Genomic DNA, 21,110 nt, shown 5'->3' with positions numbered 1-21,110 from the left:
TTGGATTTTTAAAAAAATATTTTAATTGATTTTGAAAAATAAATTTCATCAAAACGGATTAATGAATTTACTTGAAAAATGTTTGAGTATCTGAAAAAATAATTACTTCAAAATGGCGTACTAAATATTTTTTTTATACAAAATTTTTGTATACAAAAAATCAAATTCCAACAGATCTTTGTTATACAAAAATCAATTCAATCATTTGGAGATTAAAACCATTTAAAAATGTGTTTTCGTTTAAATCAACTTTTTTTTCAACAATTCTTTTTAGATCAATGATAAAATTAAAATTAATAAAAAGCTTTAACATTCTAAGCAACTTTGTGTGAAAATTTCTAAATTCGCTTGTTCTAAAACAACAATTAAGGGTAAAAGAAAAAATTGGAGGAGGGCTTGAAAAGTTTTTTTCAAGCTTTAATACTAAATTAATACTGTTAAAGAATTATTTTTTTGTTTCCTAAATTTCAATGTTAAATAGTTGTTCAGCGTATTTGTGTTATATATAACCACGTAGAAATATTCAATATTATTTTTATATAAAAATGGCTGATGTTAAATAAAATGGATTTTAATAAGCCACAATAACTTAAATTAAATAACCATAAGTAGAAGTTTTTAAATTTTAACTGTTTTTCTAACTCAAATTAAATGAATTAAAAAAAAACTGTGACCACTTGATTTCACAAATCACAAAAGAAATAGTAATTAAAAACTCGAAAAAAACTTAATTAGTTTGAAAAACTCTTATTTCTATTTAAAGAAAATTTCAAAATATTGTTTTTCAATAAAAAGTTAAAGAACTTTGTTAAATTTATGACTCAATTCGGAAGTGCGTTGAAAAGTTGATGCCCTTTGTAGAGTAGGTGGTTTTGTGTTTGTGCTCGCCTGCACAGAAAGTCTCCACCATTTCTTAAGTAGTCATATCGATTGATTTGTGATGTATTCTACATTCTTGTGTAAATAAACGGGATATTAATTTTGTTTAATTTTGAATATCATGATCTTCGAATGCTTTACAGAGTACCAAATTCAAAAACGAAACGGAAAACACTTTTGAATGGGATTTACTTTCGTAACAAAATAAAGAGAAGATCCACTGAACAAAGTTATAAGTCTAGCTCTCCGCCATTCCAAGCTAATCCATTCCTTATAATTCAAATTTCACTGGGTTACCTTGAGGTCTAATACCAGTTAACAAGGGAAATGGTATGAAGCAGACTGATTCAATTTTTCTTTTGCCAAAAGTTAAATATTACAATAAAACTAAAATTTACATCACATGCATTTTTTTTGCAATAAATTCATTTATTTAGAACTTTACACTTACATATATTTATATGTATACATATATTTCAGTTTGTTTATTTTTGTTTTCTTATTATCATGGTTTGCTTCACAATTAATACATTAACTTGAAGTCGTGATGTCAGTTGTTTTGTTTTTTTTTCTTGTCTTTACTTATTTATTTAAAATAAAATATTCGTTTTATTTACATAGAATCCGTTTAAACTTAATATGTATATATATATAAGTAATATTATTATGTTTCTCGTAAAATATATATTTTGTATCCTGGATTTCAACAAAGGACAGAGTATTTTTTTTATTTGTTTGTTTTTTGAATTAAGAGTATCTAAAATAATTTATATATAGTCATGTTTCATAGTAAATAATAATAATAATAAAAAAAATAAAATAAAATTTAAAATATTATTTCTAGCTACATATTACTTTATCTTTTTTTTTTTTCATTAAAACTTACAACTAATCGAAAACATTCAAAGCTATCATGGAGTCAGTAAGGGTTTTGCATTATTTGAGTTCTTGAAAAGTAATACAAAATTATATTAAAATATTATTGTTAAGGAACTCGATTAAAAAACGCCTTAGCCAACTAATTTAATAGCAAGTTGTTAAAATGTCAGATTTGTTCATATAGCAATACATTATTCGGTTTTTGGGGGGATACAATTGACATCGATAGAGTGAAATTCGATTTTTCTTATAATTTTTTGTGGGGGTTTTGTGACTTTTTCACAAAATGTACTCTTTTTTGTTAATAAAACAGACACATTTTGGAGATTATACTGGGCACATCGGAATGATCTGTTAAGTAATAGTACTATGTGGTAGGTTATTAATTTATGAAGTGGATTCAAGGAGAACGGCGGCTGCTAATTCAACACTCCATCCAGTTTTTTGGAGAGCCTGCTCACACTGGGGACGATTAGCAAGACCGAGTCTAGCAAATAAAAAAATATTTTAGTTAATTTGGAACCTACTTATATTTAAGAGTTTTTGACAAAACAATTTGTCTTAATTTTGTATAAGAAAATTTACTTACCTTGTCAATTGATCGATTTTGTAAAATCGAATGGCAATATTTGGATCTCCTCCTGACGCTCGCAACGCCGACCTTATATCAGATTCAGTGGCAGGCGGTCCTAGATCCTTTAAAATGCTAGTTATCATTTGGTTTTCAAGGGCTTCGATTGAGCCATAGATTGATGTGGCCGCGGCACCAGCCTCACCATTTTCCTGTTGCATCTTCAACTTTTCCAGTCTTCGTTGGATCTGCTGGGCAGATAGTTGTGGTGGTGCCAATGGAGCTGGTCGAGTTGGTCTCAGATAGTCTTCCATTGAGACTTCATCGTATATCACAGGATTGAGTTGAGCAGCCGCTCCATTCGAATATATAGCTGCTCCTGCATGCATTGCTCCACCACCATTCAAAGGCACCTGGCCATAGTATGTGGAGGGAGTGGGCGCTACGGAATCGTAAAAATCCCTTGGAACAACTCCATACACACTTGTAGGCACCGAGTTATAAATATTCGATGTTTTTTGGAGCGCGGGACGAACGAAATTGTTATTATTTTGCTGCTGCTGCAACATCTCACTGCCACTTTGTTGCTGTGCAAATGTGTTCTGATAAAAGTCTACTGGCGGTTGAGAGTAATATTCTCGGCCAGCAACTTTTTCGTACCAAATTTGATTCACCACCGAAGTTGTACTAGGCTGCTGCTGTTGTTGTTGTTCGGTGTTGATTTGTTTTTGTCTCAGCTCAACATCACTTCCGTACAAACTATTGTTACGATTGTCTACGATCACAGAGCCGTATCGCTCATTTTTGATCTTTGGTGAGGCACCATTCGATGGAGGCGAAGAATTGATATTTTTCAAGGGAGTTAGATTATTCTTATACATTGCTTCCTTGTTGGCATACATTTGTGATGAATTGCGCTCAAAATCCGTTTGACTTCCAGGACGTTTATACATGTCCTTCTCCAGTTCAGCGATGAAAGACTTGTCGAGCATTTTTTCAGACGCTCCAGAACTCTCGAGACTTAAATTGTTTAGGCTGGCACCAAGAGATTCATTGGAATTTGATGTAAACTGCATAACGGCACTTGCCATTTCTGGTGGCTTTTGAGGATCTTGCGGAATGTTCTCTTTATTTTGGGAGAACATAAGACTTTTCCGCGCCATCGGACTATTGAAAACGGATGATGAGGCACCTTGCTCTTGAGTATCCTCACTTATCGGTTGTTTATTTACATTTGAATAAAGGCCATCGCTAGGGGTGGTCTCGATATCAGAAGTATCAAAGGGGTCCCTAGCCACCGTTTGAGTAAATTCTAATGTATTTGAATATGTTGGAGGCATTTGATATGGAGGTGGTTCCAAACGCGTTGGTAGCTGAAACTGTGCTGCCGTTGGCTGTGATGGTAGCTGTTCTTGTTGGGGTGTCTCTTCGGTTGGAACATCTATGGGTGCATCCAAAATACAGAAGGAGCTATCAACTTTCAACGATGATGCACTCTGACCAGATTCTAAAACTCCGAATTCTGGAGAAATATCTATCAAAATTCCTTCCTTCTGTTGGGCTTGATGTCCATTGCTAGTCATATTACTAAGCTTTGGTGGCATGGACGATCGGTGTTGTAAAAGCTGACCAGTGGCTGCACCTCGTTCGTTCACAAGCTTATTGTAGGCGAATTGTTTGAATGTGGAAGACTTGCGTTCTTTGATTTGAAAAGAGGCACTTTTGCGATTGCGGTTATCTAGAAAATAGGAAGGAAAAAAATCAAGTTAATAAATGCGGTAGGATTGATTTTATTTTTTTACCTCCTTCACCATCTGTTTGAATTGGTGGTGCACCTAATGCTGGTCCACCCCAACAAAATCCAAAAGGAGATCCATGCCCTCCTCCAACCTGACGCAGTCCATCATTTGAGGACCGAATTAGATCATTTACTTTGCGCTTTTCTAATATATTCCTGAAATTAAAAAAAAAAAAACAGTTTCAATTTGATTTTTTGATAACTTTTTGAATTTTTATTTTTTATGTCTCGATGTTAAGAATTGTTAACTTCCTAAACCAATAAATTTTTTTTTTGTCAAAATAAAAATAAAATTCACGACTAGGTCGTACTAGTTTTTATGGTAAAAAATTTAAAAATAAAAATTCTAATCTAAAAATCGAAACATAAAAACCAGGTTTAAAAAATCCTTGATCCCTTTTCAAAAAACTGGTTTAAAAATAATTTCATAATATTGAAATTCCTTGCGATCAATGCAGGACCTGAATTTACGATCTGAATTTTTTAAGGCTCTGATTGGTCAGATGTCATAAAAAGTTAGGTGGCATTTAGTTGCGCTTTTGACATTTGGTTACTATTTCCAGTTCGAAACGACTTATTTTCTTTTTCTACTCATTACGGCCGAAGCATGAAATGTGTAGCTCTGGAAACGATTTTGTATTCTTCGTCCAAAAACGAAACACAGGATGTTTTCTTTTCCATTCTCTAAAAGCAGTGATATTAATTTTTGACTTCCTACAATCAAAACTACATTTCTCTTTAAAATTCACCCGAAACTGAGTGGCCCATATAACGATTTTGGTTAAATTTGCCGTGTGTTATCACAAAATTGATCTTAACTTAATGAATGATGAACACATTACGACCGTTAGGAAAATAGGGAGGGGTTTGAAAGGAATTAAAGCAATAAGCGCTGTTTCCTAGTATAACTTGTATCAAACCGGTTTGAGTGAGCAAATAATGTTTTTGCATCGTAATTTCAGAAAAGAAATGTGCGAATTGTAACGTCAAACAAAAAATTTCAAAGAAATAAACACATATACTAAGCGTTAGTCAGCAATAATTATGGGTACACCTACATCAGTTAGAGTATTTGGTGTACTCGGTATATTTGCTTACGAGTACCCATTTTTATGGGTATTCTGAACTAAATGTTTTGAAATAAATTTGGGTGAAATACTCCCTCGGTAATGCTATAGGAGAACATTAATTCGTTTTGTTTTGAATAATTTGAATGGAGCGAATGAGGTATTTGAAGTAAAATCGAATGTCTTGGAAGAAGTTTTAAGTCATTCATTGCATACCTCTACTACTTCATATCATTATCAGATTTTTTTCTTTTTCTGACCTAATCGGTTCAATTGATAAAAAAAAACGTTTGAATGACTTTTTGATAATGGTGTATGTGTATCTCATTGATGACGTGTTAGATCTTAGTCTTGAGCTGCGTTATTTTTAAGGCTTACACAAGAACTCCTATAATAAGTCCGGCAGAGCGGTCTCAGAGTAAAGTTCCACATTTTGATAATGGATTTTCACTGCAATAACGAATTCTTCTCTTAATTTTTAGTAAAAATTGTAGATTATAGTTGTAATATTGAGACACTCTATATTTGAGTTTGATACAATTAACTAGACGTAGAATTTTTATAATAAACAGACCGATAGATAAAATGTTTCAGATGAGCTTTATACCTGAAACTTTCAGTATAACTCGGGAATACATAAATCACTTAGCAGTTTAAAGTAATTTTTTTTACTGTATTTCTGCCTGGTAGTTCATCGGTCCTTTTAAAATCTTGTTATCTATTTTTAACCTTTTATTGCAATGGGCTAGACTTAATACCTAATAATTGGGAGCTATATGAAATGCAATATTAGCTTGTTCTAATCGATTTTTAATTCATTTGCATCCTCTTTAAATCTATGTTTTTATAGAGTACTGATGACCACAAACAACCGATGACCTTATTCTATTTATTTAGCATTCTATTTATTTAATTACAACTCGGCATTAGTAAGGACCTTAAAATCGATAGTGTAGACGCATTATTACTTGCATCTAGTCTGGCTGAGTAGAGTATATACTTAGGTGAACAAATTGGCCGTTAGATCTTTGCAACAATTTTCTTGTTTCGAATTTTCTAAAACACCTCTCAATGCCTGAAAATTCACTTTTCAAAAGGTTTGGTATCCGAAGAGTTGGAACGAAATCTATTTCTATTAAAACTATTTCTGCTTTAAACAGCTTTGAATCGAATCGAATCATATTCGATTTTGACGAAAAACACTATGTTGCAAACTATAAAACCTACAGAAATAGTTTATGCTCCAATTATTTGAAATTTTATAATCTTCAAAGATGTAATGCATCATTTTTGTACAAAATTAGTTTCTAGAAGCTGAAATTAATAAGTAGTGAGCACAGTGTTGCTTTGATAATCGTGTCCGAAAATTTAGAAAAACAAAAATCAGAAAAGCGGTATTTCTCTACTGGGCTATAAAGCTTATTTCTCATATCTGCTAGAAAGAGGCATGTAATGTTACAAGAATATGTAAAAACCTTGAAATTTACCAAACGAATTTCGAAGTAGAAGCTTTCGGATGTTAAGTTCCAAAACACAAACAAACGATTTTTTTGATGAAAATTTCGTTTCTACTCCAGTGCTAGCTTTAATACTGTGCATTGAAGACTTAACGTTAACTATTAAGCAAAGAATAATTTCTATCACTTAAACTGTAGACTACCTACGACATAAATAACTGCTAATGAAGTGTCAAATAAATAAGCACCGTCGAGATTGTATACCTTGGGAATATTCCAACTTCAAAAGTTCTCTGGTTCTGTCCTTTGATAAACTTTAATTCCGGACGGCCATCGACTATCGCAATTATATCGTTCACTTCGATGTCCAATTTGTTTGCTTCGTGGAAAGGTTTTATCGCTTTCAATAATTGTGGTTCTGCACCATTTAGAAACTCTCTGAAAAAAAATAATCACTTTAATTCCAAAAAAATCTCACAATGTATTATCTACTACTACTTACTTGATAGCAGCAAATGTAGGTCTTTCTGAAGGTGTCTTATCCCAACACTGCAGCATTAATTCATAAACATCCGGTGGACAGGCTTCGGGATGATGCAATCGCTCGCCCTCTCTATCAATTTTTCTCAATATCTGAGACCCATTCAGACCTACCCAGGGGTCTTCTCCAAATGTAAACATTTCCCACAGCGTGACACCAAACATCCATGTATCAGATGCATGGCTAAACTGTCGATACCGCAACGATTCAGGAGCACACCATGGAAACGGAACCTTCTTGTGCTCTGACATCACATAGCAATCGTCTTCCTGAGGCAATGCTCGCATCAGTCCAAAGTCACCGATTTTTATTTTATTCCCCGCAGCTAAAAGCACATTTCGACAAGCCAGGTCTCGATGTAGAAAACGTTTGTGTTCCAAGTACGCCATTCCAGTCGATATTTGGACTGACCAAATCCAGATATTCCTCAGAGGAGTATGTTTACATTGCTTTCGCATTGTGTCCAGTAGAGAACCTCTCTCCGCCAATTCTGTAATCATCATCATTGGCTGCGATAGAACAACTCCATGTAAACGCACTAAATTTGGATGATCCAGAGCGTGCATAGCTTGCACCTCGCGAAAAAAGTCATCAATGATACCTGGCTGTGTGAGATTGTCCGATTTGAGCACTTTAACTGCCACCTGTAGGATTCGATTTGAAGGAGTCGTCCATTCACCCTTGCGAACAACTCCGAAAGAACCATCACCTAATTTAATTCCCAACGTTACATCTTTTTCATGAATCAGACACGTCAGCTGTGTTGATTGGTTCTCTTTTGGTACATTTGATTGCTTCTTACTGGGCTGTTTTCCTCCGCCAATTAGTTTGGAAAGGATATTCTTTCTCCATTGATGTGCTTTTTTCTTTCGAACGGCTTCCATGAGTCGTCGGATTGCCGGTTTACCCAGTCCACAACGTTCCAGGTCAGTTGGCTGGACATAATCAAAATGTGCTAATCGTGTTACTTGCAAATCATCACGAATTCTTGCAAGGAATTGTTCCAATTGCACCTCTCTTAAAAGATCTTCCAACCATTCTGTTTCTGTATCAGCCATCGAGAATGTGATGAATGATGAATATTAAAGTGCGTTAACGTCGATGCTCTGGAATAATAAATATTGAAAAATAAGATAAACACATACTCGTACAGTTGGGAAATATTAATCACGGTCAAGAGAGTGCATTGCGAACGCAATTTCCTGTTGTTCTTCTTATCTTAAAACATATGTTTTGTATGGAAGAACAAAAAAAAAAAAAACAATAAATAAATTGCTAGATAAAATAGCGCCACAGACGAGGCGATGAAGTTTATATGGACGATGTAAAGCACACTGATGAATACTAGAATGATGAATTTTCAAAATATTCATATGAACACAGCAAGCTCACACAATCAAGCAAATAATTAATCAATTTAAAGTTTGTCGTAATGCCCATAGTTCTATTCTAAAGAAAACTTGACGTTGAAAGATCAGATTAAGTTTTATTTCTTGAAGAGGATAGTTTTTGACTTTTTGATATACTAGTTATAATAATTTGGGGCTAAAAAATGTAGTTGATTTGATAAAAGTGACTCGAATGATAGAAGAAAATAATGGAAATACCTATTCTAGAATCTATACAAAAATATCAAAATGAGATGTTTTTTTTTGTGTACCTATATTTAAGCTCGGTGAATAATGCAATCAATTTGCGTTGTATTATCATCATCTGTCAGGTGTCGAGAGCTGTTTTTTTTTTTAATTTGTATATATTTGTTTATTTATACAAAATGTTAGATACTGTTAACCAATATTTATTATTCCTATAACATGCAACCGATTGGCGATAAGTGGATAGAAAAAAATTCGGATATCGGATAATAAAGGTAACGCATACTACCGAGTAACGTAATGTAAAGAAGCAACGATATACCTCGGAGCTGAAATATTATTAGATCCATGCAAACGAATTATAGACAATGAACTTCAGATCTGGATTATACAGGTCTGATGCAGTTAAATAATTCGCCCAGAGCCTTGAATTGTACAAGGCTGCCTCGAATCACCATTAATTACTAGCTTAAGTTCTGACAGGGAGATCGTTTATACAGTTTATTTTTTTTTTTTTTTTTTGAAATAGAAAGCCAAACTTTTCCAGGTTTCGCATTTTTTTACTGTCTCGGGTTAAACAATCTTTTCAGGATTACCAGTTGAGAATAGCTTAGAACATCGACCACTATCAACGACCAACCTTTCACACTGCAAGATATTTTGGATAAAAAAAACACAACATATATTTATCTAGTCTCGACATCCGTGCCAAACTCGTTCGCTTGAATACGGCTAGACTGTAATAGTGAAGCATTTTTAATATTACGGATGCGTCGAAATTGGCTATAGCTGTTAACAACAAAACAAATTATTATAAAATGTGATTGAGAACATTAATTTGTCCTATAACATCCGCGAACTAAACGTCAGGATGGAACTTCGAAGCAATCAAAGACTTTGTTTACATGTACTCTACTTAGCCATAGTTCAAATTTCATTAATTGAGAAATCAAACCGAAAATCACCATTGATAAACGCTTAAGACCAAGAAAAGTAAACTTCTCTTTTAAAGAACTAAGAAATAACATTAAATAGTTTCGATCTGCTGTTCGGCGCAGATCCATGAAGATTTTCAACATCGGATTTTGTAGTATTTGTCTTTTTTGTCTTGCACACTCATACGACACTATGAATTAAAAATAAACAATTTTGACGTTCCGCTCTTGCCAAGTATTATGTATTTTATTTTGCCTTTTCTTTCGTTTTTGTTTTTTATGCTTAAAATTTTAAAAATTTTCGCTAAACTAGTTTCAATGGCACCAAAATTTATGTAAGTGAGAAACGAACGGTCAATTACCTCGCATATTACCTGGGAAAAATACGAGTTTTTCGAGTTAACGGGAAAAGTGAATGTAATTTTTCCGAGTGAAATGTTTTTCACGTCGAAAACTCTCAATATGGTTGATTAATTAGCTGAACAAAAAAAAAAAAAATGTTCGTGTGAATAGATCTTTGTTACTTGTTTGAGTACCATCCCTACTATTGACTGCCTTCTATGTTCTATTCCGCGGCCGACAACCGGCAGCGGTGCTTGTCGATTTAAAAAGAAAGAAAAAAACAAACAAAACAAAGTTTTCCAGATTTTGGACAGTATCAAGAGTAACTTATAAACAGCAAAATTATGTTTGAGAAGTTCAAATCTGATTTTTTCTGCGAAAAAGGGCTTGAGAATAGACCAAATAAGTTGCGTTGTAAGAGGGGACGCAAACCAAGAGCTCACTGTAAATATTGAAGTGGGTGATTTTGAGTGCTTCAAATAGGCTCCAAATACAGCACTCTACGTTTCTGTACATGTAAAGAAAACTTTCTGCTCTTTAAAGGCGCTGTTAAGGGACTATCACAGGCGCTTGTTGGTTGAAGATTTAAATTTTTTTTTTAATAATGCCTTTTAATGCCTTTTAGTGTGTTTTGTCTTGCCTTTTTTTTTAAGTTTTAGGCACACCTATCCATCCTATCCTTGGCCATTTGCATAAGAAATCCCGTAAAGAATTTAAGTTACATATTTTAATCAAAAATAAAATTATTGACCCTTATGTATCTAATTTTGAAATTCCGTAAAATTTGGCTTATACATTAACGATTCTTTAAGTGCAAAGATCAAAATGTGGAACGCCTTAAAGCAAACAAAAAACCCTGTACATGATTATTGTCAATCCAAATTAATGTGAACAAAAATATCTAACCTCCTTATCCAAAATGTGTTTGAATAAAGCACACTAACATCTTACTTTTGCTTGTTATGTTGTAATGGATCTCTAAATAGACATTTAGTCATTTAGATATGTTTTTAACTATAAAATACAAATAAATCTAAAAGCTTTTGAGTGATTACGAAACAAATTCAATAAAAATATATCATTCATGCTCATGCAGTGTAACTGGGTTTCAAGGTTAAAACCTAATTCAGATGGACCATTTCTTGTATTGATTTTCTTTTTCATATTTGGCAGCAACAGCAAAGTATTTATTTACTCTTAAATTCTTTATGAAACTTACTTTGGCTTTAATTGGAATGAAGTGTTACTAAATTAAAACGCATAATGGACTTTAATCAACAACCAAATTTGATTTATAAATAATTTTAACGTGCAACTAACTAGTGTTACATGGTTCGTTAGAGGTAAATAGACGTCATTATTTTGGTTATTGATTTCAAAGATATTTTGATATGCATTACAAAGTGGTTTGTTAAAATTTCAAGTATGTAATTGACTTGATTAAAAGAGGAGCAAATAGTAGTTTTTTGATTAGACAGCGTTTATCAATTGGCTTCTACGTGAAACATACTTGACTGAAAAGTGAAGTATCTCAAGTTCATTTTCAAAATGTTTATACGCTTCAGGAGTTTAGTTTAAAATACAACAACCCTACAGAAGTTGTTTACATTATGTCGTGATTTATACAGTTGCGAGGAAAAAAATGGAATCACTCTCTTCTGTCTTGGAAAATATTTCTGTATAAATCGTCATTTAACTGGATTTCATGTCCATGCACATCTCAGGCAGTTATGAAGAACCGTCGTTAGTAAGTGGACAGTTAGGAGTTGATTAAATGATTCCGTCTTTGCCCCGGAACGTCACGGAGTAGATCGACTTGAATCAACTTTTTGGGAAGTTGGCAAGTTGACCAATGACGCATGGATGAGCCCAGATATCTCAATATCTCAAGTTGAATTAAAATTGGGTTTGGAAATATTGAGATATTCAAACGCAAAGTGTAATTGCAGATGTAATTTTATAAGATAAGTTGAAAGATCGCTCTTAAACTTAGCAAACATTTTTTGTCCGTATTTATTTCTAGATTTTTTCTGGGCGCTATACTGTGACACACAAAATTTGCGGTTGGAATCAAAAATATGATTTTAAGCTCAAAATCCGCAAATTTTACTTTTCTTATATAAGCTTCTAAAAAGAGGGATAAAACATCGTCTCCCGGGTCAGTAGACCAGTGCCGATGCCTTCAAAAACATTAAAAAGTACAAAAAAATTATAGTAGGATGAAACCCATTGGAAAAGGAGGGAAATATGATAAGAATGAAAGGAAAAATAAATTACGGGCGAGCCGAGTTCGGGAAGTGGGTGGGTTGAGTTTTTAATGGTAAAAAATGGTATATCTCGATTTCCGGCAAAACTACAAATCCTATAGTAAAAAGTTGTATTGCAAAGTTGTAGGTAATAAAAAGATCTACAACTTTTTAATCAAATATTTTTTCACATAACCTCAAAATTTATGTGAAAAATTCAAAAAACCGAGTTTTTGGTTTTTTATTTTTATCTTTTTCAAAAACAAAAATTTGTCTACGAAATTTGGTGAAAACTTACCTTATTATGTCCCAAATACACTGTAATTTATTTGATTTTAAATATTAATTTGTTCACCTTATTTTGACTTAATACCAAAAAAACACCCTAATTTTCAATCGAAAATTCACGTGTCAAAATATCAGCTTTTTTCAAAAAGTCAGTGAGCATGACGTTCGTTAAAATGTCTATTTTCTGATGGTGTAAAAAAATTTTACATTAGTATACTATAGAACATGTTCTAGTAAAATTCAAAAACTGAAAAAAGCTTGAATTCGAAAAAAAATTTTTATCATTGTTTACAATTTTGGCCTATTTATTCAAATTTACACTTTAATTACTCAAAAAACGTAAGATTAATCAATGTTACATGAAATCTTACGTTTTTTGAGTAATTAAAGTGTAAATTTGAATAAATAGGCCAAAATTGTAAACAATGATAAAATTTTTTTTTCGAATTCAAGCTTTTTTCATTTTTTGAATTTTACTAGAACATGTTCTATAGTATACTAATGTAAAATTTTTTTACACCATCAGAAAATAGACATTTTAACGAACGTCATGCTCACTGACTTTTTGAAAAAAGCTGATATTTTGACACGTGAATTTTCGATTGAAAATTAGGGTGTTTTTTTGGTATTAAGTCAAAATAAGGTGAACAAATTAATATTTAAAATCAAATAAATTACAGTGTATTTGGGACATAATAAGGTAAGTTTTCACCAAATTTCGTAGAAAAATTTTTGTTTTTGAAAAAGATAAAAATAAAAAACCAAAAACTCAGTTTTTTGAATTTTTCACATAAATTTTGAGGTTATGTGAAAAAATATTTGATACAAAAGTTGTAGATCTTTTTATTACCTACAACTTTGCAATACAACTTTTTTCTATAGGATTTGTAGTTTTGCCGGAAATCGAGATATACCATTTTTTACCATTAAAAACTCAACCCACCCACTTCCCGAACTCGGCTCGCCCGTAATTTATTTTTCCTTTAATTTTCATCATATTCACCTCCTTTTCCAATGGGTTTCATTCTACTATGATTTTTTTTGGTTTCAAAAATTATCGACCCTGGTCTACAGCTAGAAAATAATAAGTTGACAAAAAAAAACTTGAATATTGCTTGTCTATTTAAACATTTTAAGACTATAAGTACATAATTTCTTTTTTACCCTTTTATCGGATCTTCGATTCTTCTGATATCTCGTGGAAAACATTTGCCCTCCTTCTAAGTACTAATTAGAATAAATGATATATGTATGTCTCCCTATGATAAGTTTTCAAAAAACCCTCCAACATGAAATTGCGCTTGCAGGTTACATTCAGAACAAAAAAAAGTTCAAAATTTGTTGTGTTGTGAGTCAATAAACTAAATATATCATCATCAGACTTGCACGAGGCATGTCACTATGGTGTTTATTATAAACTTTTGTTTATCAACTTGTCGTGTGCTATAAGTGTTGATATTATTTTTTTCACCAAGCATACGCTAACCACACTTTTTTTTAGTAACTTTTCTCTAACTGATTAAAATAGAATGAGATAACTCACAAGCTAAATTTTATAAGGCACAAAAACAAAACCAAAAACAACAACAACACACCCAAACTTATGTGAACAAATTTGCAACTGACCCTGAAACTCGATTTTATGGATCAGAAAGAGGAGAGTCGTTGTAATTTTCGTTTTCTTATGTGCTCATATATGCCTCTAACCCCTATTATATTAATACAAAATCTGACTTCCGGCGAGGGGATTCTTTCCCTTTTCACAATATTTTTATGCTTTGTTGTTGTTGATACTTTTGCAAAAAAAAAACGTACACATTCATGCAGGTTGCTCATTCGTTTCTTCACCTTTAACACTAACCAAGTATAAAAATAATTATAAAATAAAATCCAAAAAAAAAGTGGTTTCATAAAAATAAGTTTGCTTTTTTTTTGTTGTTCTTTAATTTTAGCAACATGAGTGGCCAATTTGAAGGATTCTTGGCTGATTTTAGCAAGTTGCAAAAAATGATTTGACGCAGGAAGTGCAAAAGTGATTTATAAAATTATTAATACTGAACCTACGTCTACACTCAACAGTTATTGAGTATGCATGTAAATACATATATGCCATTCTACTCTTTATCTTTGTATTTTTTTTTTAATACAAAACGAGTACATTATGGACTTGTGTGACAATTAATAAATTAACATTGTTTCAATTGAAAGACATCATGACAATTTGCGCTCAGACGTTAAAACTTTGTTAGGTAGGTACGCAATCCATGTACTTAATTTTTATAACTTTTTTATAACTATTCAATATATTATATTAGAATAAAAGTAGGAATTTGTGATATTTCACCTTGATATCTTTGCGTTTTGACTAAATGTTGATTAAGATTTGATTTGTACTATGTTATCTTATCGTTTGGCTGATTGATTAAATTGATTATCGTTTTCCGTGCTTTTAATTTAATTTAAAATACTTACATAATTTTAAAATAAACCAATACCCATTTCCTATTTGCAAGAGCTACAGCGATGAAGATAATCAGGATATTCATAATTCGGTACCCAAATTGTCGGATAAGTGTATTCATTTGTAAAGAGCTTCCAACACCTCATTCCAAATTTTAAAACTGTTAAACATCAAAACATGCACGTGTTACGGATTAATTTTTGTTTTGTGATTTGAGGGTTATTTTTTAAACGATGTTTAGATACAGGACATTGCTTTGAATTGGAAATAGAGACCATCGAACACACTCAACAGGATCCTTAAAGGCCATTTGATTTATTCCATGTATGTTTGTACATGTGGAGGGAATTTTAATTTTCTGGAAATTAAAAATCAAAATGTAAAAGTCGCATAAAGTCTGTTTTAATGATTTTTTTTTTGTATTTGTTATTTTTAAACCTTGCTTTCCATACGCGATCCGTAGCAGTCAATATAACGATTTTGACATATTTCCATGATTTGCCATAGAGTGTATAATTTTGTTTGTTATAACATTTTAAATGTACGAAGCTACTTATCCGTAAACAATATTTGACGCATGCCACTGCAAAAGTCCTTTATGTATATCTTAACAATTTAGAATTAAGATCTTTCATAAATTTAAGTGCAGATTCTTTCGAATAGGACTTGTAGTTAATCATGTGGATACATCAGAATTCGCTTATTTAATATATAAAGCCGTGTAGGTGTTACCCGTATGACTAATCCTCGATTTTCTTACCAGCCAAACTCCGTAACTGCCCGCGAATGAAGATCATCTCTCATGAAGATGTCAGAACAGTTTTGGGCCGGGACACTGAGATATTCTTAGAGGAACTCGCCAGGAATGGAACTATAACACCAATTATACTTGGAAAAATACTTAAATCAACACAGACATCTTCAATTATCACCGCTTGATTAAAACCTCCAAGTGGTTCAATTGGTGAGGAAATTTCTTGCAATATTGTGGTATCACAACCGACCAAAAAGTGTTTTGAGGGTTTCAGTTTTTTTCCTGACTGCCATTTCTATTAAACCTACCACTATGATTTTAAGTTTTTGTGTAGGTATCACAATGCGTGAATTCAATCACCTATCGGATAGGCTATCTGGGTTATTCGTGTCTGTAATATCTTTTTGAACAAGAAAGAAAGATAGCTTGACAAAGCAGCTACAACAATTATATATGTATGTACATTAGGGTGGTCCTAATCCGGCACATGCAGTTGGATAGCCACCATTAGATGGGAAGTGTTGAAAAACAACTACATTATTTTTTTTAGGTTTTCCTTCTCCTAGATAACGTGAAATTTACATTAAAACGTATCCTTTGATTTGTATAGGTAGTTTTATTTTAAGTATTCCATTAGTCTCGCAGATTGTACCAGGAGACTAAGCAGTTGAAATTAAAATCTGCAAAAATTAGAGAATTTTTATTCGCTATTTAGAGTAGTTAATTGATGTCAATACACTGTGAAATAAAAAAAAAAAAAAAGAACTGCATTTATGTCCATGTACATAGTGAAAAAAGAAACTTATTTAAGTCGAATGTTGCATAGTATTTGCAAAATCTATCGTGCGAAAAGCAATCAAAATACAAAAGGCTAATCAGCTGATCCCCGAATACCTGGGTATACCGAAAATTCTCGGATACCTTCAGGTTATTTTTTGACAGAAGATGGTTCGTTTCTTTCTTTGTTATATGGTTTACAACGATAAAAAGCTATCCGATAGCTTTATGTTAAACGTTTGAACACATCCAATTAATGAACTAATCCCTATATGATTTTTCTAATAAAAATAATGTAAAATATATAATTGTAAAATATTGCATCATTGATTTAACTCAAATGACATTTGTATGCCAAATTAACAAATAAACTAAACCCAATAGCACCTTGGTTTTGAATTTCTAAACCCTTCATATTCAGTCCAATTATGAATGAAGAAACCCGGGGAAATGCGAGAGAAGGGCTTCCAATCAAAATTTTGGCCTTTTTCGCTTTTTTATTATTATTAACGACAATGGAACAAAATTAAAACAGAACAAGAAAGATATTCTTGGAATTTTTCGATTCAGAGCCCTTCTCCTAAACACATTTCTCCGGGAGATTTCATTCCGAATTGGGCTGATTGTGTCAAAATTCTATCCGCAGTTGGATTCATCTGCCATTTTCCAAAAATTCAATATCAGTATGTTTAGAGAAAGAATAGGTATAGTTTACGTTTACTAAAACTAAATAAACTTGCTTGGGTTTTCTTCAAAAGTCAAAGTAACCATCTACGAGTACTATCTCAATTTTCAAACAAATCCCCCTTTACTAATACATACTTAGATATTTTTAATCTTACGAGAAGATTTAATACTAATAATCCAACGAAGTATTTTTTTTTTTTTGCAAATTATCAATCGAATAATTTATTAAACTTTTTGATCAAAATGGATTTTCCAAGTATGTAAACAACACAAATAAGCACGTTCTGAGTTTTTTTTTATTATACAATACAAATTCCCCGATAGTGCGCCAATCTATTAGCAACTTTATACCTATTTCGATTAAGTTTGTCTGATCGACTTTTTGTTGATAGAATAAAAATTAAACACTTGATTATTCAAAATACTCAATACCTCCTAAGATATTATAATCTTTATTGAAAAAAAAAACGCAATTTCAAAACACAATTTTATATTTTTGTGGACAAAAACAAAATAAAAATAAACAAACTATTAACTTTTATATTATTTGTTTGTTTTTGAAAACATCATGAAATTCAATATTCATGAGAATCCAAATCAAAATACGTAGGTAAATGTTATTAAAATCAAATCATATAAAGTTAGCACCCAACTGACCACTAACGAATATAATATATCTGGTGCTGGTCGTTCCACTTCGTTCGTTGATGGGGATAGGCAAATCGATATGAGAATTTACTTCAATGTGTCAATACCCATTTCCTCCATTCATTAACAATCTAAAAATTATCGGTATTTTTTTTTTATTTTTTCTGTCTGTCAAGGCAATCATAACAAAGGTGTCACTGTGCTAGAAAAGATAAAAAAAAAAAACAACTGTGTTGGGGCTGGGCTTTACCAATAACATGTTTGTATGTAGGCATGTTTTATTATCGACGATTATCTAACCACGAGTTGCAGTGGAATAGATAGTGAATATTGATATGGGTTTAGCGAAAGCAGACATCACAGAGACTGTGGGAAGATCAGACAAAACTGTATAAAATCACCATCATTGTGGGATCTTGGATTTGGGGGGGTTCATCAATCTTCAAATTCAAAACAACAATTATTATTATTTGCATATGTGTACGGAGTAGGTATTTCTCTCGCTCTCTTTTGTGGAATTTTAAACTAATAAAACATAAAGGCAAATATTTCTATAATCACGTAAGAAGAAACTCTGGGGATGCGCTCATGCAAGAAAAACAAAGGAAAAAAAGAAACACGAACATGACCAAACTAAACGACGGGAATGTGTGGCTCTCAAGCTGGTGCAGCAGCAAGTGGCGGCAATGGCAGACGGGACGGTGCCGGGCCGGGCACATTGCAAAAACTTTCTTCTCCCTAATTAGCGGCGGCACAGCAGAGGCAGAAAAAACATAGTGAAGTCAGAGTTTGGAGTCAATCGAGTCTACTTGCAACTTGCAATTAATTCAGAGCAGAAGCAACAATATTTTCGCAGACTCTATAAAAAGATAGTCGCAGTATCTGCTGGGCCCGGGGCTGAGGCCGACAGAAGAGGATACAAAAATATACAAAAGCAATAACACTTTTGTTCATCGTTGTTTTTATAATTTTCTTTTTTAATTTTATTTTGCATGTGTAGAAGCTGTTTTAGCTCGGGTAGGTTAGGTTGGGTAGGTACTTTTTTTGTACACCTTTTGTGAAATCTGAGAGAAAAAGCAGCAGGTGCAACTTTTGCAGCAGCCCAAAAGGCAAAAAAAAAAAGATGAAGAAAACCCTGAACAACAACAACAAAAAAGATGTGTGTAATCAAACAAAAATCAAAGCGTTTTGTTCTATCAACATCATCGCCCTCTCCCTCTTCATCTCCATCACTTTCCATTCCATTTATGAAACTCAACTCGTCGATGAATCCCTTGGGAACAGTATGGCTTTTAGATTAACACGCATGGAACTCTGACATTTGGTCAAGAGAATCCGCAAATAGAACTAAAATTTTGAGGGTTACTTTTTTTGTGGAATTCTAATGCACAATATTTTTATGTACTTACACTTTGCTTATTTTATTTTGTTTAGTGGATGAATTATGATGGGATTGTGGGGGAATATATTTCTTTTTTTTTTGTGTTTTTTTTTTTTGTAGACACAGCGACTCTGGGTTTTATTGGTTTTATTTTTTTTTTTTCTTTACTGCGTCATTTTTATGATTTATAAATTTTGTTTTTTCACTTGTTTTTCCTCCTTTTATTTATTTTGCATTGAATTGAACTTTTTTAGTAAATTTATTTTTTTATGGACAAGGTTACGACGCGTTTTTTTTGTGTGATTCTTAGAATTTTATGTGAGGAAATAAAATAAAAAATGCAAAAAAAAAAACACAACAAATAGAGAAAAAATTTTTGTTGGGAAGAACCTCAACCTCTCTCACTCTTATATGCATGCACCACAACACGAATTGGACGAGGACTACACACGGAGACGGACAGAAAGCGAGAATGACAATAATTTTTTTCTTCTTTCTTTTTTGGATTGTCTTTGGATGATATTTTTACAACAAAAAAGTACACTGAACTGCGTTCACACACAGATGGCTGAAAGCAGAGAGCTTGGCAGATGCTGTCACTTTTTATATTTGTTGTTGGAATTTTGAGAAAAAATGACGAAAGAAATGTGGTTTCAATGAAATGGTGATAGATGTCGGTAGTTATGGTAGAGAGTAGTTGAAGTGGGTTTACAGTATGGAGTTTAATAAAGAAAATATTAGCCAAATTCACATTTATAGTAAATTAAGGCTTAACTACATTCACCATTTTTTGAAAAAGTACAAAAAGTGAAAATATTTTTTTTCTCACTAGCGGAATTTTTTTTGTTAAAAAGAGTTTACAAATTGATTTTTGGATGAAAAAATAAGCTTTTCATCATTTGTTTTAATTTTCTAGCCCGAAAACCATACAAAAATGCGTTTGAAAATTTTCATTTTTGTACTTTTTCACTTTTTGAGCCAATGTAGTTAAGGCCTTAAGGCTTAACTACATTCACCACTTTTTGAAAAAGTACAAAAGTGAAAATATTTTATTTCTCTCTAGCGCCATTTTTTTGTAAAAAAGAGTTCACAAGTTGTTTTCTAGACAAAAAAATAAGCTTTCTAATAATTTGTTTTAATTTTCTATCCCGGAAAAACATATAAAAATGTGTTTGAAAATTTTCACTTTTGTACTTTTTCACGTTTTGAGCCAATGTAGTTAAAGCCTGAACTACATCAAAACACAAAGTCAGAAAAGTACAAAAAAGTAAACACGATGTTTTTTCTTGTTCCCCCTAGTAGCTTGTTTGTATATCTCTCTTTCATTTTTAAAAAGTATTCGAGTCAAAAAGCTTGAACAATACCAAGCTTTCAATTTTCACAAAGTTTCAAAAACAAATACACTCAAACAATATTTTATATCCTTTCCGTAAGGTCGCTCTGCGATCACATAGTTCCTGTCATTTTCGAAGAAAAGCTCTTTTCACAAATAAATATTTTTTTCAAATACAGTCGATTCCCTCTAAGTCGAACTTCATCCAAGTCGAATTTCCCTCTAAATCGAACTTTTTCACCATTTTTAATGAAACCGCCTGCAGCAAAAAGATTGAATAGAGGCACAGTACACATAATAAGGTAATATATTCCGAACGTTGTCAAAATTTGTTTGTCAAAAATGGGCACCAATCTGTCAGGTCGGCCTTTAATTTTTATATTTCAATCGTAGTAAACAGGAAATTTGTTTTTGTTTTAATTTATAAAATGTCATTTAAAAATATTATAAATTGAAAAATAACAAATTTTC

At 32.3% G+C, this 21,110-nt stretch overlaps 2 protein-coding genes across 3 annotated transcripts in view; one reads left to right on the top strand and one right to left on the bottom strand.

The window, feature by feature from the left end:
- LOC129917873 (sodium-dependent nutrient amino acid transporter 1-like) overlaps nt 1-21,110 on the top strand; it is a 268,552-nt gene that overhangs the window by 211,651 nt on the left and 35,791 nt on the right. The window lies entirely within an intron of this gene.
- Nucleotides 1,284-19,870, bottom strand: LOC129917866 (activated Cdc42 kinase Ack). 2 transcript variants are annotated; one of them, XM_055998054.1, is made up of 6 exons: nt 19,335-19,870; nt 7,154-8,298; nt 6,916-7,089; nt 4,132-4,283; nt 2,348-4,067; nt 1,284-2,245 (listed from the first exon to the last, which is right to left on the bottom strand). In XM_055998054.1, exons 2-6 carry the CDS (start codon nt 8,248-8,250, stop codon nt 2,146-2,148), a joined length of 3,243 nt encoding a protein of 1,080 aa, XP_055854029.1. In that variant the 5' UTR covers nt 8,251-8,298; nt 19,335-19,870; the 3' UTR covers nt 1,284-2,145. The 2 variants fall into 2 exon arrangements, with proteins under 2 accessions (XP_055854029.1, XP_055854030.1); XM_055998055.1 differs by lacking the exon at nt 19,335-19,870 and adding an exon at nt 8,364-8,382.

This window comes from Episyrphus balteatus, chromosome 4, assembly GCF_945859705.1.
Source record: "Episyrphus balteatus chromosome 4, idEpiBalt1.1, whole genome shotgun sequence".
NCBI lineage: Eukaryota > Metazoa > Arthropoda > Insecta > Diptera > Syrphidae > Episyrphus > Episyrphus balteatus.
This window is presented reverse-complemented; position numbering and strand designations above follow the sequence as displayed.